This window comes from Cydia splendana, chromosome 13 (genome assembly GCF_910591565.1).
Source record: "Cydia splendana chromosome 13, ilCydSple1.2, whole genome shotgun sequence".
NCBI classification, from domain to species: domain Eukaryota; kingdom Metazoa; phylum Arthropoda; class Insecta; order Lepidoptera; family Tortricidae; genus Cydia; species Cydia splendana.
The window spans coordinates 4,677,451-4,693,177 of record NC_085972.1 but is presented as its reverse complement, the minus strand read 5'-3'; the positions used below and the strand labels follow the sequence as shown (position 1 = coordinate 4,693,177).

The 15,727-nt window shown below is 35.9% G+C and overlaps 1 protein-coding gene across 1 annotated transcript in view; it reads right to left on the bottom strand.

Moving 5' to 3' along the window:
• Positions 1-1,934: 1,934 nt before the first annotated feature.
• The window catches only part of LOC134796344 (tyrosine-protein phosphatase non-receptor type 4), a 28,276-nt gene continuing 14,483 nt past the window's right edge, over positions 1,935-15,727 (bottom strand). The window contains exons 10-16 of the mRNA XM_063768496.1: positions 14,953-15,195; positions 11,708-11,824; positions 10,859-10,983; positions 9,877-9,975; positions 5,466-5,598; positions 4,622-4,833; positions 1,935-3,523 (exon numbers count right to left, since the gene is read on the bottom strand). Of these exons, the coding sequence (XP_063624566.1) occupies positions 3,437-3,523; positions 4,622-4,833; positions 5,466-5,598; positions 9,877-9,975; positions 10,859-10,983; positions 11,708-11,824; positions 14,953-15,195 (1,016 nt within the window). The 3' untranslated portion in view covers positions 1,935-3,436. The remainder of the gene's footprint in view (positions 3,524-4,621; positions 4,834-5,465; positions 5,599-9,876; positions 9,976-10,858; positions 10,984-11,707; positions 11,825-14,952; positions 15,196-15,727) is intronic.

The window sequence follows — 15,727 nt, the reverse complement described above, 5'->3', positions numbered from 1 at the left end:
TTATACATTCGACTTTCTACCTTACCATGAACAAAATAAAGTCGATTTTTAAAAATCGGTACTTGTAAAAGATTATTGTGATAAGAAATAATATCAAATGTATAAATACCATCTGTGAATCACAAACTAGACATATGCAAGATGCATCTCGGAGCAAATTGGTCTATCAAATTATTTGACTTTCCATTTTGCTCTAGTTCAAAGTTGAAAATACACATCCCCTCTAATACTATGAAAACAAGACGTACTAAACACTTATATTACGTCAGTCATTCACACATATCTAAATTACCAAATATAAATAAGTGCCTCAATATACTTATTTCTAGCAAACACATTTATGCACACACCTTCCGACCTTCCTTCCTTTATAATTATTTTCTTAACACCACAAATTCTGAACCCATGAAAATATATCGAGAACACTTATTTATTTGGTACTCCTATTATTCCGTTCTTGGTATCACGATTAGCAAGAACTAAAACTATTCTTCCCCGTTCTCTTCCGCCCAATATTGAAAAATTTTCAAAAAAAAATTAAGGATATGACAGGCTGTAGTTACCATCTGAATGTCAGCTTACAGAGTGCCCAATTTTTTTTGACATTTGTTAAAATGGGGCGAAAGAGACATGGGGTGAAAGGGAACAGTTTATTTTATATGTCAAATTAAGTAAGCTGTTCCTTTTAACCCGAGGCAAGTAATCTTATTTCAATCCATTTTATATATACCTACTAATCATTTACAAAGTACGGAATATTTACCTACTTCTAATGTTTATACGTAAGGCCAATTCTAACTGCCAATTGATTGCATTGAAAATAACACATTTTGAGATAAATGCAGGTTTATTTCAGTTTTGGCCGAATGTATTATTATTTATTAAGTTACTAAAATAAAATAAATTATTAACAAAATGTAGGCGTTAATTTCAAATTTTACGGGTGACTGGGATATATTATGACTTAAATAATATATTAATGTTATTGGTATAAAATTAGATTTATGGCATTTTTGCTTAATCTATAGGCACATAGCTAGCCAACAAAAACTATAACTTCCTTGCAAAAGATGTAAAAATAAATGTTTTGTTAGTATATAAAAAAGTAGGTTCTTAAATATTAAAGTAGTGATATGTTGTTTTCATACATACTTTAAATTCATGATTTCATATTAAATGGAACTTCAGTCGCTCTTATATTCTGACAGAAAATCTTTAAGTAGTTATTGTTTAAGATGTAATAATTTGACCCTATAATGAGAAACCCCTAGCACAAAAATGATATTACTTATATAACTTATATTTTACACAATTTATGCTACTATAGGGTCCCTCGTGTTTTAGACATAATAAAGTTTAGTATATAATAATATTGTAATATTCTGAATGGCTTAATACTGGTTTCAAATTAACCTTTTTATTTACCGATAAAGAAAACCGGTAAATCAATCGTCAATAGCAGCCGTCGCGTGAGCCTATTTTAAGATATTATATGTCTATCTGTATGTTACACCACTGTTATAGGTGTAAAACATACATTTATATGACACAAAATAATGGTTCAATCTATTACGTATACGTATTCAAAGCCATAAGATAATTAAAATGACCCCATTGGTTCTAAATAGCCCCACGTAACGGCATCTAAAGTTTCATAGTTGCCTAAAAGGTAAAGAAATAATTATTCTGCAAAATCGCCTTAATTAAATAATATATTAGAGTTAGACCAAGACAAGTCTGCAACGATTTTGATAGCACACGCAGTGCAATTGTTATTTTTATACTTCATGACTTCATGGAAGTTTGACGTTAGAATAACACTTGCACTGCGTGTGCTATCAAAATCGTTGCAGACTTTTCTTGGATTAACTTTATCTGTGAATGGCACAAGAAAAGAAACTTATAATAATAATAAATATTAAAACTAGTTATTCATAAATTCGTTACGAAGGCAAGATATAACTACAGTGAAGACCACAGAAAGTATATATAGAGTAAAATAAGTACAAATATACAGTAAGCAGGATTATTTAACTACTTTGATATGTGTTTATTCGAGATGACTTAAGAATCTGTAAAATGGGGATCTCAGACAAAGGTACTTTATGCATATAAAAATCATTGTTATTTGAAACTGACAAAGTACCATTTGCCTGGCAATTTCACAGATAAGCAGTTCTCGGATCGAACTAAGCGTTAAATTTTAAACACAAATTGTCATTTTCATCTCCATTCCTTTGAAAAAGCTGCTCTTATATTTGCAAGTTTGCAATAGATGTCCAGTAAATAAAAAACACACCGTCGCCTAATTAGGGAGTTCAATAAAGTTAAAGTTCTTACAGTACATCGTAATTTCTAAACTGGTCCGAAATATAAACTGAACCGTTCCGAATTTCATATTTTAAACGCTATTATACAGGCAGTAAAGTTCAAATTTCCTTCGCATTTTTATACTTCATTGAGGTCCCTCGTTCGTTTTCCTACTTTAGAAGGCCACTTCGCCGTTCAGTCTTAGCAAACATTTTCATTGCATTCTTGATCTTATATTTATTACAAACACTTACATTTCTAAACTCATGAAACTATAATAGGTATACACGCGGCAAAATAGTTCGGCCCAATATTACAGGGTTCTATGTTTCACTTTTATCGAACTGAAATTTGAACATTGTCATAGTGACATTACGTCGAACTTCAAATATCTTGAAAATGTAACATAGAACCCTGTAATATTGGGCCAGCGAGTTGTAGACCGAACGTTCAGTGCATGGAAATGCACAGTTCCGGGCAAAAGGTTAAATAATCTGAGATTTGAGTCCATAAAATGGGGTGACTAGATACAATAGGGCTACTTAAATAAACAATAATATAATTAATATGTAAATTACGTTATTTAATTTAAATTATAAGAAAGTGCTAGATTGTTAACCTTTTGGACGCCAATGACCGATATATCCGCACCACAAGTTCAACGCCAAAGACTGATTAATCGGTCACAGACCACAGAGCAACATACCTACGTGCATATGCGTAAAGTTCAATTTCAGTTATGACACTTCGGTGACATGGCGTCCGCGTGACAGCTTTTGTGTTTGACACGGCGTCGAAAAGGTTAAATAAAACTGCAATTATTCTTTGTTGTATCTTCGGGTCATTAGTTAAATAAACTGCGAATGTCGTCGCTCCAATTGAGAAAAGCTGAAGTTGAATTAGAAATCGCATTATAAGAGCGTGGTTTAAGCAATAATATAGATATTATCACTAAAAAAAAAATGATTGTTTAAAGCTGCCCCACTATTCCAATGTCACCCCTCTTTACAGTATGCGTATATCTCAATTCATAGAAATACCAAAAAGACCAATATGGTCAGCGTTTTTATTTGTTGCGATAATAAGTTAGCTTACATGATAACTATTAAATTGGCAAGATGTTGCTTCAGGTGGAACCGCTTTCGGAGGACTCGTTGATGAGGCCCTGGTTGTACGCCGAGAGTATGCTCTCGCATACGAACTTGTACTGGCTCTGTGAAGAAAAATCAAACATTATTTATACATACACAATGAGCATAAATACAATACATGGGCATTTTCACTTAATTGAACACCTTTAACTGCCGGTTAGCAATCGTTACAAAACTGACGGTCAATGTCAAATCCCATACATTTTGTCAGGAATGTAACGGTTAGACGTTACTGAAACACGACTTAAGTCGCGCTTTAAAGTACAAGTTAAATGAAAATGCCCACATACAGTATTGTATTTTGGCAAATCCAATTTGTCAGTAGAAAAAATTAATTTTTCTATGGGAACATAGCCCTTCGCGCCTACATTTTTTAAATTTGTAGCAATTTTCTACTGACGGAAATAGCTTTCCAAACTATAATTAGCACGGAGTATTTTAATAAAATCGGGGCTCTATCAGGGGAAAGTGAGATGCTCGCATGAGAGAGAGGTTGGATACTTATGGCGTGATCAGGTAAATGTCAATCCCGGTTTTTATTCATATTCACCCCACCATCCTTATTCACCCCGGTTTAAGATGAAGGTTATCAGAGCAGAGAAGATGATCAGCGTGCAACCGGTCGGTGTGAGCATCTTTGGGGGATATCCAGCAGTGGACGTAATTCAGTTAGTTGATATTGTAAAGGGATACGGCCTAGCAGGGAGGATGTATATTCTTTTCATAAACTTCAGCTAAATTACATTGATTATATCCCACTAGTCTTGATGGCTGCCTCTTTAGGAATGCCGATCCGCACCCCGTTTCACCTGACAGCGAGATCAGATTCTAAATTTAAATAGAGTGACCAGCCAGTCACTAATAAAAAAAGGCTGTAAAGGCACAGAATAAATAATAGTACCAGGTACAAAGTATTCACTCTCTAACAAAACGCGTCTGTTACGATTAGGACAGATATGACCGCTAGGTGGCGACAGCGCCACGCGCGGCTTATGGCTAGCCACCAAAATTGGTGTGGGACGGATGTAATTGTAGCTATCTGTAGTAAAGCGACTAAATCGCGGAGTGAGCCACGCCTGTCAGCGGGCAATCGGTCGGTGTGAGCATCTTTGGTTGGTCTATATCCAGCAGTGGCCGTAATTCGACTGGTTGATACTCACCGCGTTCTGTATGCACATGGGCCGCTGCTTGCGCATGGCGCGGGTGAGCTCCAGCGGGTAGAAGGGCTGGCGGCGCTGCAGCAGCTCGGCGGCGGTCTCGGCCAGCACGAGCGCGCCCGTGCGCCCCACGCCCGCCGAGCAGTGCACGATCATCGGCGGGTCCAATACGCGCTCGGCTTCGCACTCCAACTCTTCGATTACGGTTGGTATCACTGGAAAAAAAAGTTGTTAATTCTTTTTACAAGGTAAAAAGGGAACCAGGGAACAAATAAATTAGTTTAATAAACATTGTTTTATTCGTTTTTTTCAAGTAGTCAAGTCACGCATACATCTTCTTCCTCCTTGCGTTTATATTTTACCTTGTATTTTGCCACGGCTCATGGGAGCCTGGGGTCCGTTTGACAACTAATCCCAAGAATTGCACTAGTTTTTACGAAAGCGACTGCCATCTGACCTTATAACCCAGAGGGGAAACTAGGCCTTATTGGGATTAGTCCGGTTTCCTTCACCGAAAAGCAACTGGTAAATATTAAATGATATGTCGTACATAAGTTCCGAAAAACTCATTGAAACTCGCGACCTCCGAATTGAAAGTAGCATGCTCTTACCGCTAGGCTGACAGCACTCAAGTCACACATACATATGTGGATGAATTCAGTATTTCTAACACCCAGATCTTAGAATGACTTAACCTCTTGTCTGTATATGGTAAGGATCCTGACCAAATTTTTACTCATCTTTTGCAATTTTTTCACATAAGTCGGGCCATGCTGTGTATTGAAGTTGGGACATGTTCCTAGTCGCCCCGCCTGACTCCTGTAATATTACTATCTCTAATACGTACCAGCTCGATGGTTCCTGAGCCGCGAACATAACCGAGTGAAGTTTATGAAGGCAGCGGCGTCTTCTGGCACGCCGTGGTCGGGCCATGCCGTGTATTGTAGTTGGGTTACGTTCCTAGTCGCCCCGCTTGACTCCTGTAATACAACAAATTATTAATAAGCGTACATATTTGTACGCAGTTAAAAAAAAATACAGACTGTACATTTCTAAAGAACCTTGTCTGTATCTATGTGTTTGTGTTTTTCCGTCGACGAATCCTTTGGGTTCCCGTCCGACTGTATTGAATTGTCATAGGAATTACAGATATAGGCCTCATTTAACTGAAACGTAGGTACCTATCCTACGAGGTGTGGATCAAATTTAAAATTCAAACTCTAAAAATTTAATAAAATAATAATTTTCCATATATAAAAACATTTTATATTAAAACAACAATAAATCAAGACTCGACCTGCAGTCTCAGCGAGTTTTTGTGGCTATATTATCAGTTGAAAGAACGATATTTAAAGCCAATACCATCGCAGTGGTCTGGTTTACGAGTACCTATATTGGTTTCATGTGACGATTTTTATACAATACGACTAAATTTGATGATTAATATACACATTCAAAATGTAAATAAACACTCAAGCTCCAACCTGTTATTCCAAGAACTAAGTTTGATTATCCTTATTTTACAAAACAATAAAAAATAAAATAAAATAAAATAAATAAAAATATTTTTATTGACAAAAACAAGTTACAGGTAGGTGTTGAAGTCCCTGACTTCTGAGCTAGGTAAAGACCTGTGTTACAGAAGTCAGTGTCCTCTCCCAGACAATAGAAACAGAATGAAGATTATCAAATCTTATTATTAACTACTAAATTTATGTTTTTAATTTTATATTTAAAGAAATTAATTATATTTATTTATAGGGCTTGTTTTGATACCAGAAAACAATGCCATTCTAGTAAGATTACATAGCAATTACATTATATATATATATATATTTATTTATTGTGTGTGTGTGTGTGTGTGTGTGTATGTGTGTGTGTGTGTGTGTATATGAGTATATTAATGTAGGATGCTTTCAGTTTGATCATAAACAAACTAGGAATTTACATTAGAAGAAGTTCAGGATGAAGGAAATGAACATATTCATAATACTTTTTACTGGTATTTTTGGCTTATGTAATTTATAATATACAGGTGATTCATGAGACGTGAGCAGGACTAATCCTGCACACTCAGTAACTGATAATTGATCGATCACCGTCGTATTTAGGTGAAACAACCACACTTTTTCCTATTTTTTAACTTTTTGGTGAGGGCAAATTTAGTTCTCTGCAATCATGGTTACCCTACAAGACCTAATTATTAAACATAAAACCTCTTTAAAGTCTTTAACCGTAATGACAGCATTTTGATTACGAAGAAAATAAACTGTTAAACTTGAGTGAGACACGAGTTTTCAAAAGTAACCAGACCGTGATGACATTCAATTTGACACAGAATATCGATAGATTAGTATTCTAATTTTAGGGTGACCATGCATGTCGTAAATAAATTAATAACTTTTTATTTCAACACGACTAGAGAATTAACGTTAACCTCATTAATACTGATACAAAACAATTGCTTATAATTTACGAAATGCGCAGTGTTAGTCCTGCTCACGTCTCCTGAATCACCCTGTATATGTCGGAGCGTGACTCCAGAAGGACGTATTGCAGCGTTACAGTTCATTGTTTTAGACGCCTGTATAAAATCGATTAGCAATGTTGGGCTACGTATTACTTGGTTGTAACGAAATTCCTAACGTAGAGCGTAGCGTAGCGTAGAGTAACGCCGTCTATTTAGTGTAGTAAATAAAGGTAGTGGACCCCGCAGTAATTCCTCAGCCAGAAAAAACTTTACAGTATGATAAAGTATCAATAAATAAAAAGTATTGTATAAATTTCCAAAGAATAATAATAATAGGATTTAAGTAAATACCTAAAGTCTTAAATCGTTAATATCTTTTTACGGAAAAATGCTCCGTTTAAACTTTCTTCTCCGGACATATTCATGTAACGTATTGCAACAATATATGAAATATCAAAAAAAAAATCCCCGTAGAAATACCAATATTAACAAAATATAATTTTTTGGCGTGTCTTGGACCGGAAAATTGCTCAGTCTAATTTTTTCACTGGAATGCCATTTTATTGCCGATTTATACCTACAAATTGAAAATCTAAAAAAGTTACCATGTAACTATACTTTTTTCAGAAATTGCCGTTTTACTCGCTGTGGAAAATTTCTCTATCCATTTTATTTATTGAATTAAGTTCACAGTTTTCTTTCCATTCAACTATAAAAACATCCAAAAAAAAAACGAGCGTATTAAAAACTAAACATATCGGGAGCAGTATATAGGGAGTGGGGTGTACAAGGGATGATATTTCTTATGGATATTTTGGATTTAAGTATATACGTGACTACTTAGTATATATTTAAAAATAAATCAGGCTGAGAAATTTTCCACTCTCAGTTTTTAATAGTTCTAAAATACATAAACTTGGGTATGCATTTTTTTTTGGATTTTCTTCGCCACTACGCCAAATTGCAGAGAAGGAAAAAATGGCAGAGCAATTTTCCGATGAAAATGAGCGTCAAAAAAGGAATTATCATAAAAAAATATTCTCATGTTTGACAAAAGTTTTAGATTTTTTTCTAGTATCACATACTGATACAAATAACTTATTTGGTAAAATAATTTTGGACGGAGGAATTACTCGGTTCAATATATAAACATATTTGTATTTTTACGTATAAAAACCTAACTTAGGAGTGTTTTTTTTTTTGGATATTTCATATGTTAGTTTCGGCTCATACTATACAATAACCAAGCAAAATTTCATCGACTGAGGAATTAATGCATGGGTCTCCATACAACATCTTGCTTCGTTTACTCCACTAATTGGCGTATTGTTGAAGTAAGAAGATAGGTAATAATGTGTCCCGCTGAGTTTGTTGCCGGTCCCATATAGGGCTAAATCTTCTCAGGTCAGAGGTGTAGGGTTCGAGCCGGCCTAGCTTGACTTGAATAAAGATTTGAACGGTTTCATGTGATCTTTTTATTTTCAATTTAATCCGTTAACATCCTAATAGTGATTCGTTCTTTTTATCATTTAGTACTGAAATATAGTAGGCGCTAGTATGGTTAACGAGTCCGAATGTTTATTTCATGCACTGGTATCATACTATTAGGTCATTACCTATGAAATTGGCGTTTTGTCCGGAGAATTTCAACGAAACACGAATTTCCATACAATTAATTTTGCGGATATTTTTTTGATGGCTAATTCAAACCAAACAAAATTTTTCCAGTAATTTTTGACACCTTTAAGGTATGTTTTCAATATCTCCATGTCTTGAAAATTGGTACCATTAGAAAAATATAAGTAATTTTATTACTCGAATCGACAGCACATGAAAAGACCTATTTTCAAGGCTTAATTCTGAACACTTAACAATAAAAAATAACAATTAATTGTATGTAAAATCGTTGTTTATTGAGTGCACTGTAGTTTTATTGTAATTGTGTATGTACTTTTGTAAAAAAAAAAAACTAGGATCAGACTTATATCTATGAACAAAAACGCCAATTTCATAGGTAAGGACCTAATAATTTAGCTGTGATGTCGATATGTACTTAGCCAGTCAGAAGTAGGTATATCCAATATGTATCTGACACCTGATGCGATCGATTGGCTGCGTAACCTGGATGTCGACTTATAATAAGTTATACGACTAGCATATAATTACCTACAATGTTGATACGCCATACGCTTAAATATATAAATTTGTTTCTTTGTCTTTGCACCGACTTGAATAAGATAAAGTCAGGACGTGTCAATTTAAACGTCATATTTTCATAGATATTTGACATTCATGATGACATTTCCACATTTGGAGATTGCAAATTCCATGCAGAGTTAGGTTGGTCCGACTCTCACATAAGTAATTATATAAATACTAGCGACCCGCTCCGGCTTTGCACGGGGTTTGACGGGTTACACAAAACCTTAACGAATTATACACCTAAACCTTCCTCAAGAATAACTCTATGGATAAGTGAAAACCGCATGAAAATCCGTCGAGTAGTTTTTGAGTTTATCGCGAACATACAAATAGACAGACGGACTATGTTTTATAAGGTGTACTGTGTTTTATAAGATGTATTTGTTTTGTTATTTACTTTTGCAGTCAATTCCCGTTCTTGGGATGTTTTCAAAAATAACTAGTAACTATATTTTTCCTAAATACATATATAGATGCACCAACTATGCTTCTCTGTTTGGCCTAAAGGTTGACTGGTATTATTACTGGTATATTTTTTACTGTGCAATAAAGTTTAAAATAAATAAATAAATAAATAGATTCTTACCTTAATAGTCATCTCTCTTCTTACATAATGTCCCAAGTTCTGCTCACTGTTTGTCTGGACTGTAAGTGTGTTGGTCGCTTTAAGCGGGGTGTTGCCGACCTGAAATTAATAATATTAGTGAAACATACGAATTTAAGAGTGCTTAAGGGTGGTATTCTTTGTCCAATGTGCATTGCGTCTCTCTCATTAAGCAATATGTGAGACGCAAATACACATGAGACCAACATATTGGACAGATGGAATACGATCCTTAAGTCCGTCACAGCATAAAAAGGCCCGTAAATTAATAAAACTCCCTTGGGTGTCTCTGGCCTTTTTAGAGCCTCAACGATATGATACGATACGATATGAAACGGTTGCCACGTAGACTAAGGGCTGATTTCGACGGCGCGCGAACTCGCATGCGATTTTAGTTACATTGCGGACTGTTGGTTACATCCAATTCAACCGACCGATCAAAAACCGCAATGTAATGAAACTCGCATGCGAGTTCCCACATCGTCTAAATGAGCCCTAAGTCCGTCACAGCATAAAAAGGCCCGTAAATTAATAAAACTCCCTTGGGTGTCTCTGGCCTTTTTAGAGCCTCAACGATATGATACGATACGATATGAAACGGTTGCCACGTAGACTAAGGGCTGATTTCGACGGCGCGCGAACTTGCATGCGATTTTAGTTACATTGCGGACTGTTGGTTACATCCAATTCAACCGACCGATCAAAAACCGCAATGTAATGAAACTCGCATGCGAGTTCTCACATCGTCTAAATGAGCCCTAAGTCCGTCACAGCATAAAAAGGCCCGTAAATTAATAAAACTCCCTTGGGTGTCTCTGGCCTTTTTAGAGTCGCGAACCTCAACGACATGATACGGTTGCCATGTAGACTAATAGATAATGCTAATATTACAAATGCCAAAGTATCTCTGTCTGTCTTTCTCTCTGTCACCTCTTCATGCTTACACACATATAATACATCTCACCTTGGGCCAATATTGGTGGCACTTGGTCCGTCCTCTCTCTACCAGGACAGTCAGCATCACGACCAGACTGCTTTCCGATTCCCACACCATTTGCCAGAAGTCGCCCACGGTTGATGGTAAGGGACCTGGTTAAAAATATTGGTATTAAAAACAGGTTTGCCTCTTTAGGTATTTAAATAAAAGTAAACAAAAAATTGTACATATTCGGGTAGTTATAACATTTATTGGTTAACCAACCAAACACAAAACCGCCTGAATCTGTCACTGAACGACCTGACTTTAACCTACATTATTTGATCATGTAATGTTTTCATCTACCCTCAACTGGCTTAAGGAGCCATTTGAGGGTAGATTATGTTTACTTTTATTGAAATACCTAAAGATACAGAGTATAGGTCTAGGTACAGAAGGTTAACTCTCTAACAAAACGCGTCCGTCCAGGAGCAGGCGTCCGTTTCATAGCGGTAAGCGGCAACCACTACTGCTAAACACCAAAACTGGTGTGGCCGCATGTACTTGTAGCGACGCGACGAAATCGCGGAGTGAGCCACGCCTGGCCCTTAAGATTGGCTCTTAATTTATGCAAGATTTCATTTCTGCCTAGAAAATAAGGTTAGAGGCAAGCCGCCAAAACATTAGTGCAATTTCACGTATAAAATGCTACAATTTGAGAAGCACTAGTTGTATTCTACACTATTTTATACTAAATTTGTACGGAGAATAAGCGCCTCCGTTTCGTTAGGTTTTAAAACAAAATAAATTCAACCATATGCCCTACGGACCTACACTATTGATTCCAAAGTCGACTATATTTTTTTCTCGTAATACTTATTAAAAAATTAAACAAACCTTGTGTAGCAATGTAGGTAAGAACGAGATCAGAGCTGGGTATTTCCATATTAATGTACGACGCATTAATGTAGTCACCCGTTGAACAATTCTTCATTATAACACGAGTAGAATCGTCTGGAAATAAGACTCAAATTAGCAGGAAAATATATAAGTGTTTCACTATTATATATCGAGTAACCCGACAGATTTTACACATGAATTCCTGAGGCAAAATAATAAAAAGAAAAATTTGCCTATACGTATATATATACGTCCCACTGCTGGGCACAGGCCTCCTCTCAAGCACGAGAAGTTTTAGGCTATACTCTATAGTCCCCACGCTGAGCGGTATGAGTTTTTCGGAACTTATGTACGGAATATCATTTGATATTTACTAGTGATGGGTAGGACATCAATTTAAAATGAGTTTGTATGAGTACCTCATTTTCTAAAATGAGGTGTTACAATGTCTTACTTCAAATGAGGTGAGGTACTAGCATATTTTCAGCGTCGACTATTCTATTAATCCAACGGGCCAATGGTGACAAAAATATTTAATGTATATACATATTTATGTATTCATCACTTCCTTTATAAATAAATAAATAATAATAATTAAGGAGTGCAATTCTGGAGGTTAAGAATATAACTTATATGAGAAAGATCCCACATAGTAACTTAATTTGCTGCTTTTATGAAACTTGTTCTAATTTAGCTCTTTTTTATTGTTAGATTGTTTAGTCCTCCTCCTTGCTACTTGATATAATTTTAAGTATAATAATCACTAGCGAGAGCGACCCGCACCGGCTTCGCACGGGTTAGCAAATTATACATACACCTAAACCTTCCTGAAGAATCACTCTATTGATAGGTGAAAACCGCATGAAAATCCGTCCAGTCGTTTTTGAGTTTATCGCGAACATACAAACAAACACACATACAGACAGACGCGGCGGGGGACTTTGTTTCATAATATGTAGTGATATATTTCATAAGTCTTGTACCTATTAACCATAAAACTACCACATTTTTAACAAACTAAGGAGAACAAATTCAATATTTTCACAAGTCATTATTATATAGAAGTGACAAACTTACCACCTCAGATAATTTAACAGTAATATCATCAATATGATATTAAACAAAGCACCATTCGCGCCGGCCGCCGCCGGCTACATTTACATTTCATTTTTTCATGCAAAAGGCACCAAGGAAGATCCGCGGGTAAATTTAATGGCGAAAACGATGTCCATATTTTGTTATTTTGGTATAATTATAAGAATTATCACTAGGTATTAGGTATTAGAGAACTAAAATTAGCTACAACGACGTACGAACAAAATAAATATAAATATGTCAAAATCATAAACGTTTACAAATAATGTTAATAAAAAGTATTGCAAATTCAAATCGTTATAATTTACATCTACATGTTTATTTTACCTATGCAAATTATACTTACTTTTTATTTAATAAACTTGAAACTTATTGAAATGATCATATATTGTGTACGCTACAGTAATTGATTTCAATAATATTTTAGTCACTAAAGGATTACTGTTTCTAAGCAAGCTTCGTAAATGCCTGTCTGGTATACAGAGTGCGTACTGCGATCCATGTTCGCCATGTTGCCTCCCTGTCACACTTACGTACGAATTTACAAGTGCAACAGAGAAGCAACTCGTCGAACTTCCTTTTGGTGACTGATTCCTCGCGCCATTTTGACAAGTAAGTTAGGATCAAAAAGGCTTAAGATGTATGAAAGCTTGCAGCGCTTACGCTTGTTGTCTTTCGTGTTTAATTTTTAACGTATTTTCGGTGGTGACGCGAGGCGATATTGAAGTACGGCGCGTGTCTGTCTCACTCCCTCTTTGGGTATTTCTAATTCATTGTTTCATTTTGAAAGGATTTTTGAGGTGTTCATGTCACAGAGAGGCAGTGAGTGGTACAAACTCAACGCATTTCTCGGTGGACCTTTTGTCGTTGCAATAAGGTTTGTAGTTCGGCAGTTGACAGTGTGGGCCATTACTCGTTTCTTCATTTAAGACATTTTGAGTTTTGAATGTCGGCGAGCACCTCGTGCCATCCAGAGACTCTTTTTTTGCAAGTTGTGAGGAGTGTATGAGTTTTTGAGGTTCGCGAGTGAATTTGAAAGGATAAGAGTTTTTTGAAATTTGAAGTGTGTGAATGATTTGTGTGGCAAGAGGTGTTTGTGATGCGCGCGAGTAAATGAGTAAAATGAATAGAGGAGTGAAGTAAGACATTTTTGCGGTATGAAGTACTGCGACAAATTAACAAAATGAGTGGTACAAATGAGGTGCCTCGCGAGTGAGCGACTCAACACTAATATTTACCACTACCTTTTCGGTGAAGGAAAACATCGTGAGGAAACCTGCACACATCCGCGAAGAAATTCAAAGGTGTATGTGAAGTCCCCAACCCGTAATACGAAAGTCATAAAAAGCTAAAAATGTTTTATGACTTATAAGGTAAAAATAGGGATTTTTTTTTGAATAATTTTACGGTTTAGACTCACTTGTTTTTAGTCACTCGCGCGACATGTTTCGTAGAGCCTAGGTCTCCTTTCTCAATCACTAACAGTGCGAGCAGCGTTCACGACGGCCGTGTATCGCTTAGTAAGCGATACACGGCGCGAGTGACTAAAAACAAGTGAGTCTAAACCGTAAAATTATTCAATGTTAGTATGTCTCACAACAGTTTAAATTCGATTTTTTTTTTCATTTGTGTTCGTGTTTTCTGCACACAAAACATTATTTCTTTTTACATATTGGGAAAATACATGTATCTGTACGCAACACACGGCCCTTCAACTATTATCCTCAGTAAATTCTCATATAGGGTATTTGACTGTATTTAAAATAAATGATTTTACTCCACGCATGAAATAAAGCACCAGAATATTAATAGAGCAACGTAGACTTAAAACCCGTATAAAACTATAAAGAGTAGGTAATTTGATTGTGACGTCACATGCTAGTGTTTCATATAAATTCCATAGAAGCCAAATAGTTTAAACAGTTCGAAAAAAGAAACTGATTTGACTAGTAGTTCGCTATTGTTACCACGCGGCACCGCTGGCTAGGCCATCTCCTAACTAGAGCATTGAATGTTCTAGTGTGTCTCCTTCTATTTGTTTCTGTTATAAAAAATACATTGCCTCTTATTTTTTCATGCTACCCCGAAAACCTAGAAAATGACTACTACTACGAAAAATCAACAATTTTAGGTTAAGTTTTACTTACAAGGGGCAATATCCCTATATCTGTTTTTATTGACATTATTCACATGTCTGGACGCCGCACACGGCTCTTCGACTATCCTCCTCAGTAAAGTCTCATATTGCTTCAACGCGGCACCGCTGGCTAGGCCATCTCCTAGCAATAGCATGGACTGTTCTAGCGCGTCTCCCTCTAGTTGCCCGGAGCAGAGAGGGACGAAGCATACTGCTGGTTCTTCGGGGCCGGTTTCTTCGGGCTCGTATACGGCTGAAATGAAAAATATATTTAACTTTTTGATGTCCTAAAGCAACACGGTAGGTCTGAATATATGTATTGCTGTTAAGGTTGGAATTCCATCTGTCCAATATCTTGGTCCAATGTGTATTTTCGTCTCACATTTTGCTCAATGAGAGAGTGAGACGCAATGCACATTGGACAAGTGGAATACCACCCTAAGCCACACAGTCATTGAGAACTGAGAAAGCAGTTTAGAAGCCCTCGTCAGAACATCCTGTATGCACAGTAATTTTTTTTTCTAAGTTATTCACAATTTTAAGTACATACAAAACGTTTTATAAATTTAAAAATCTTAGATTTTATTCAAACTATAGATAACATTTGTCAAAGCTGAATCAGTTTAAACCAGTCAGAATGAAGACAAATTTCATGCCTTAAGAACGACAAAGAGTTATATTTTTCAAAAAAGACTAATTTCATATTATAGAACGACAAAAGCGTCATTATTTCCGGTTCAGCTCGGGCACGATACTGAACAAAGACTTTTCTAAAATTTTCCAAG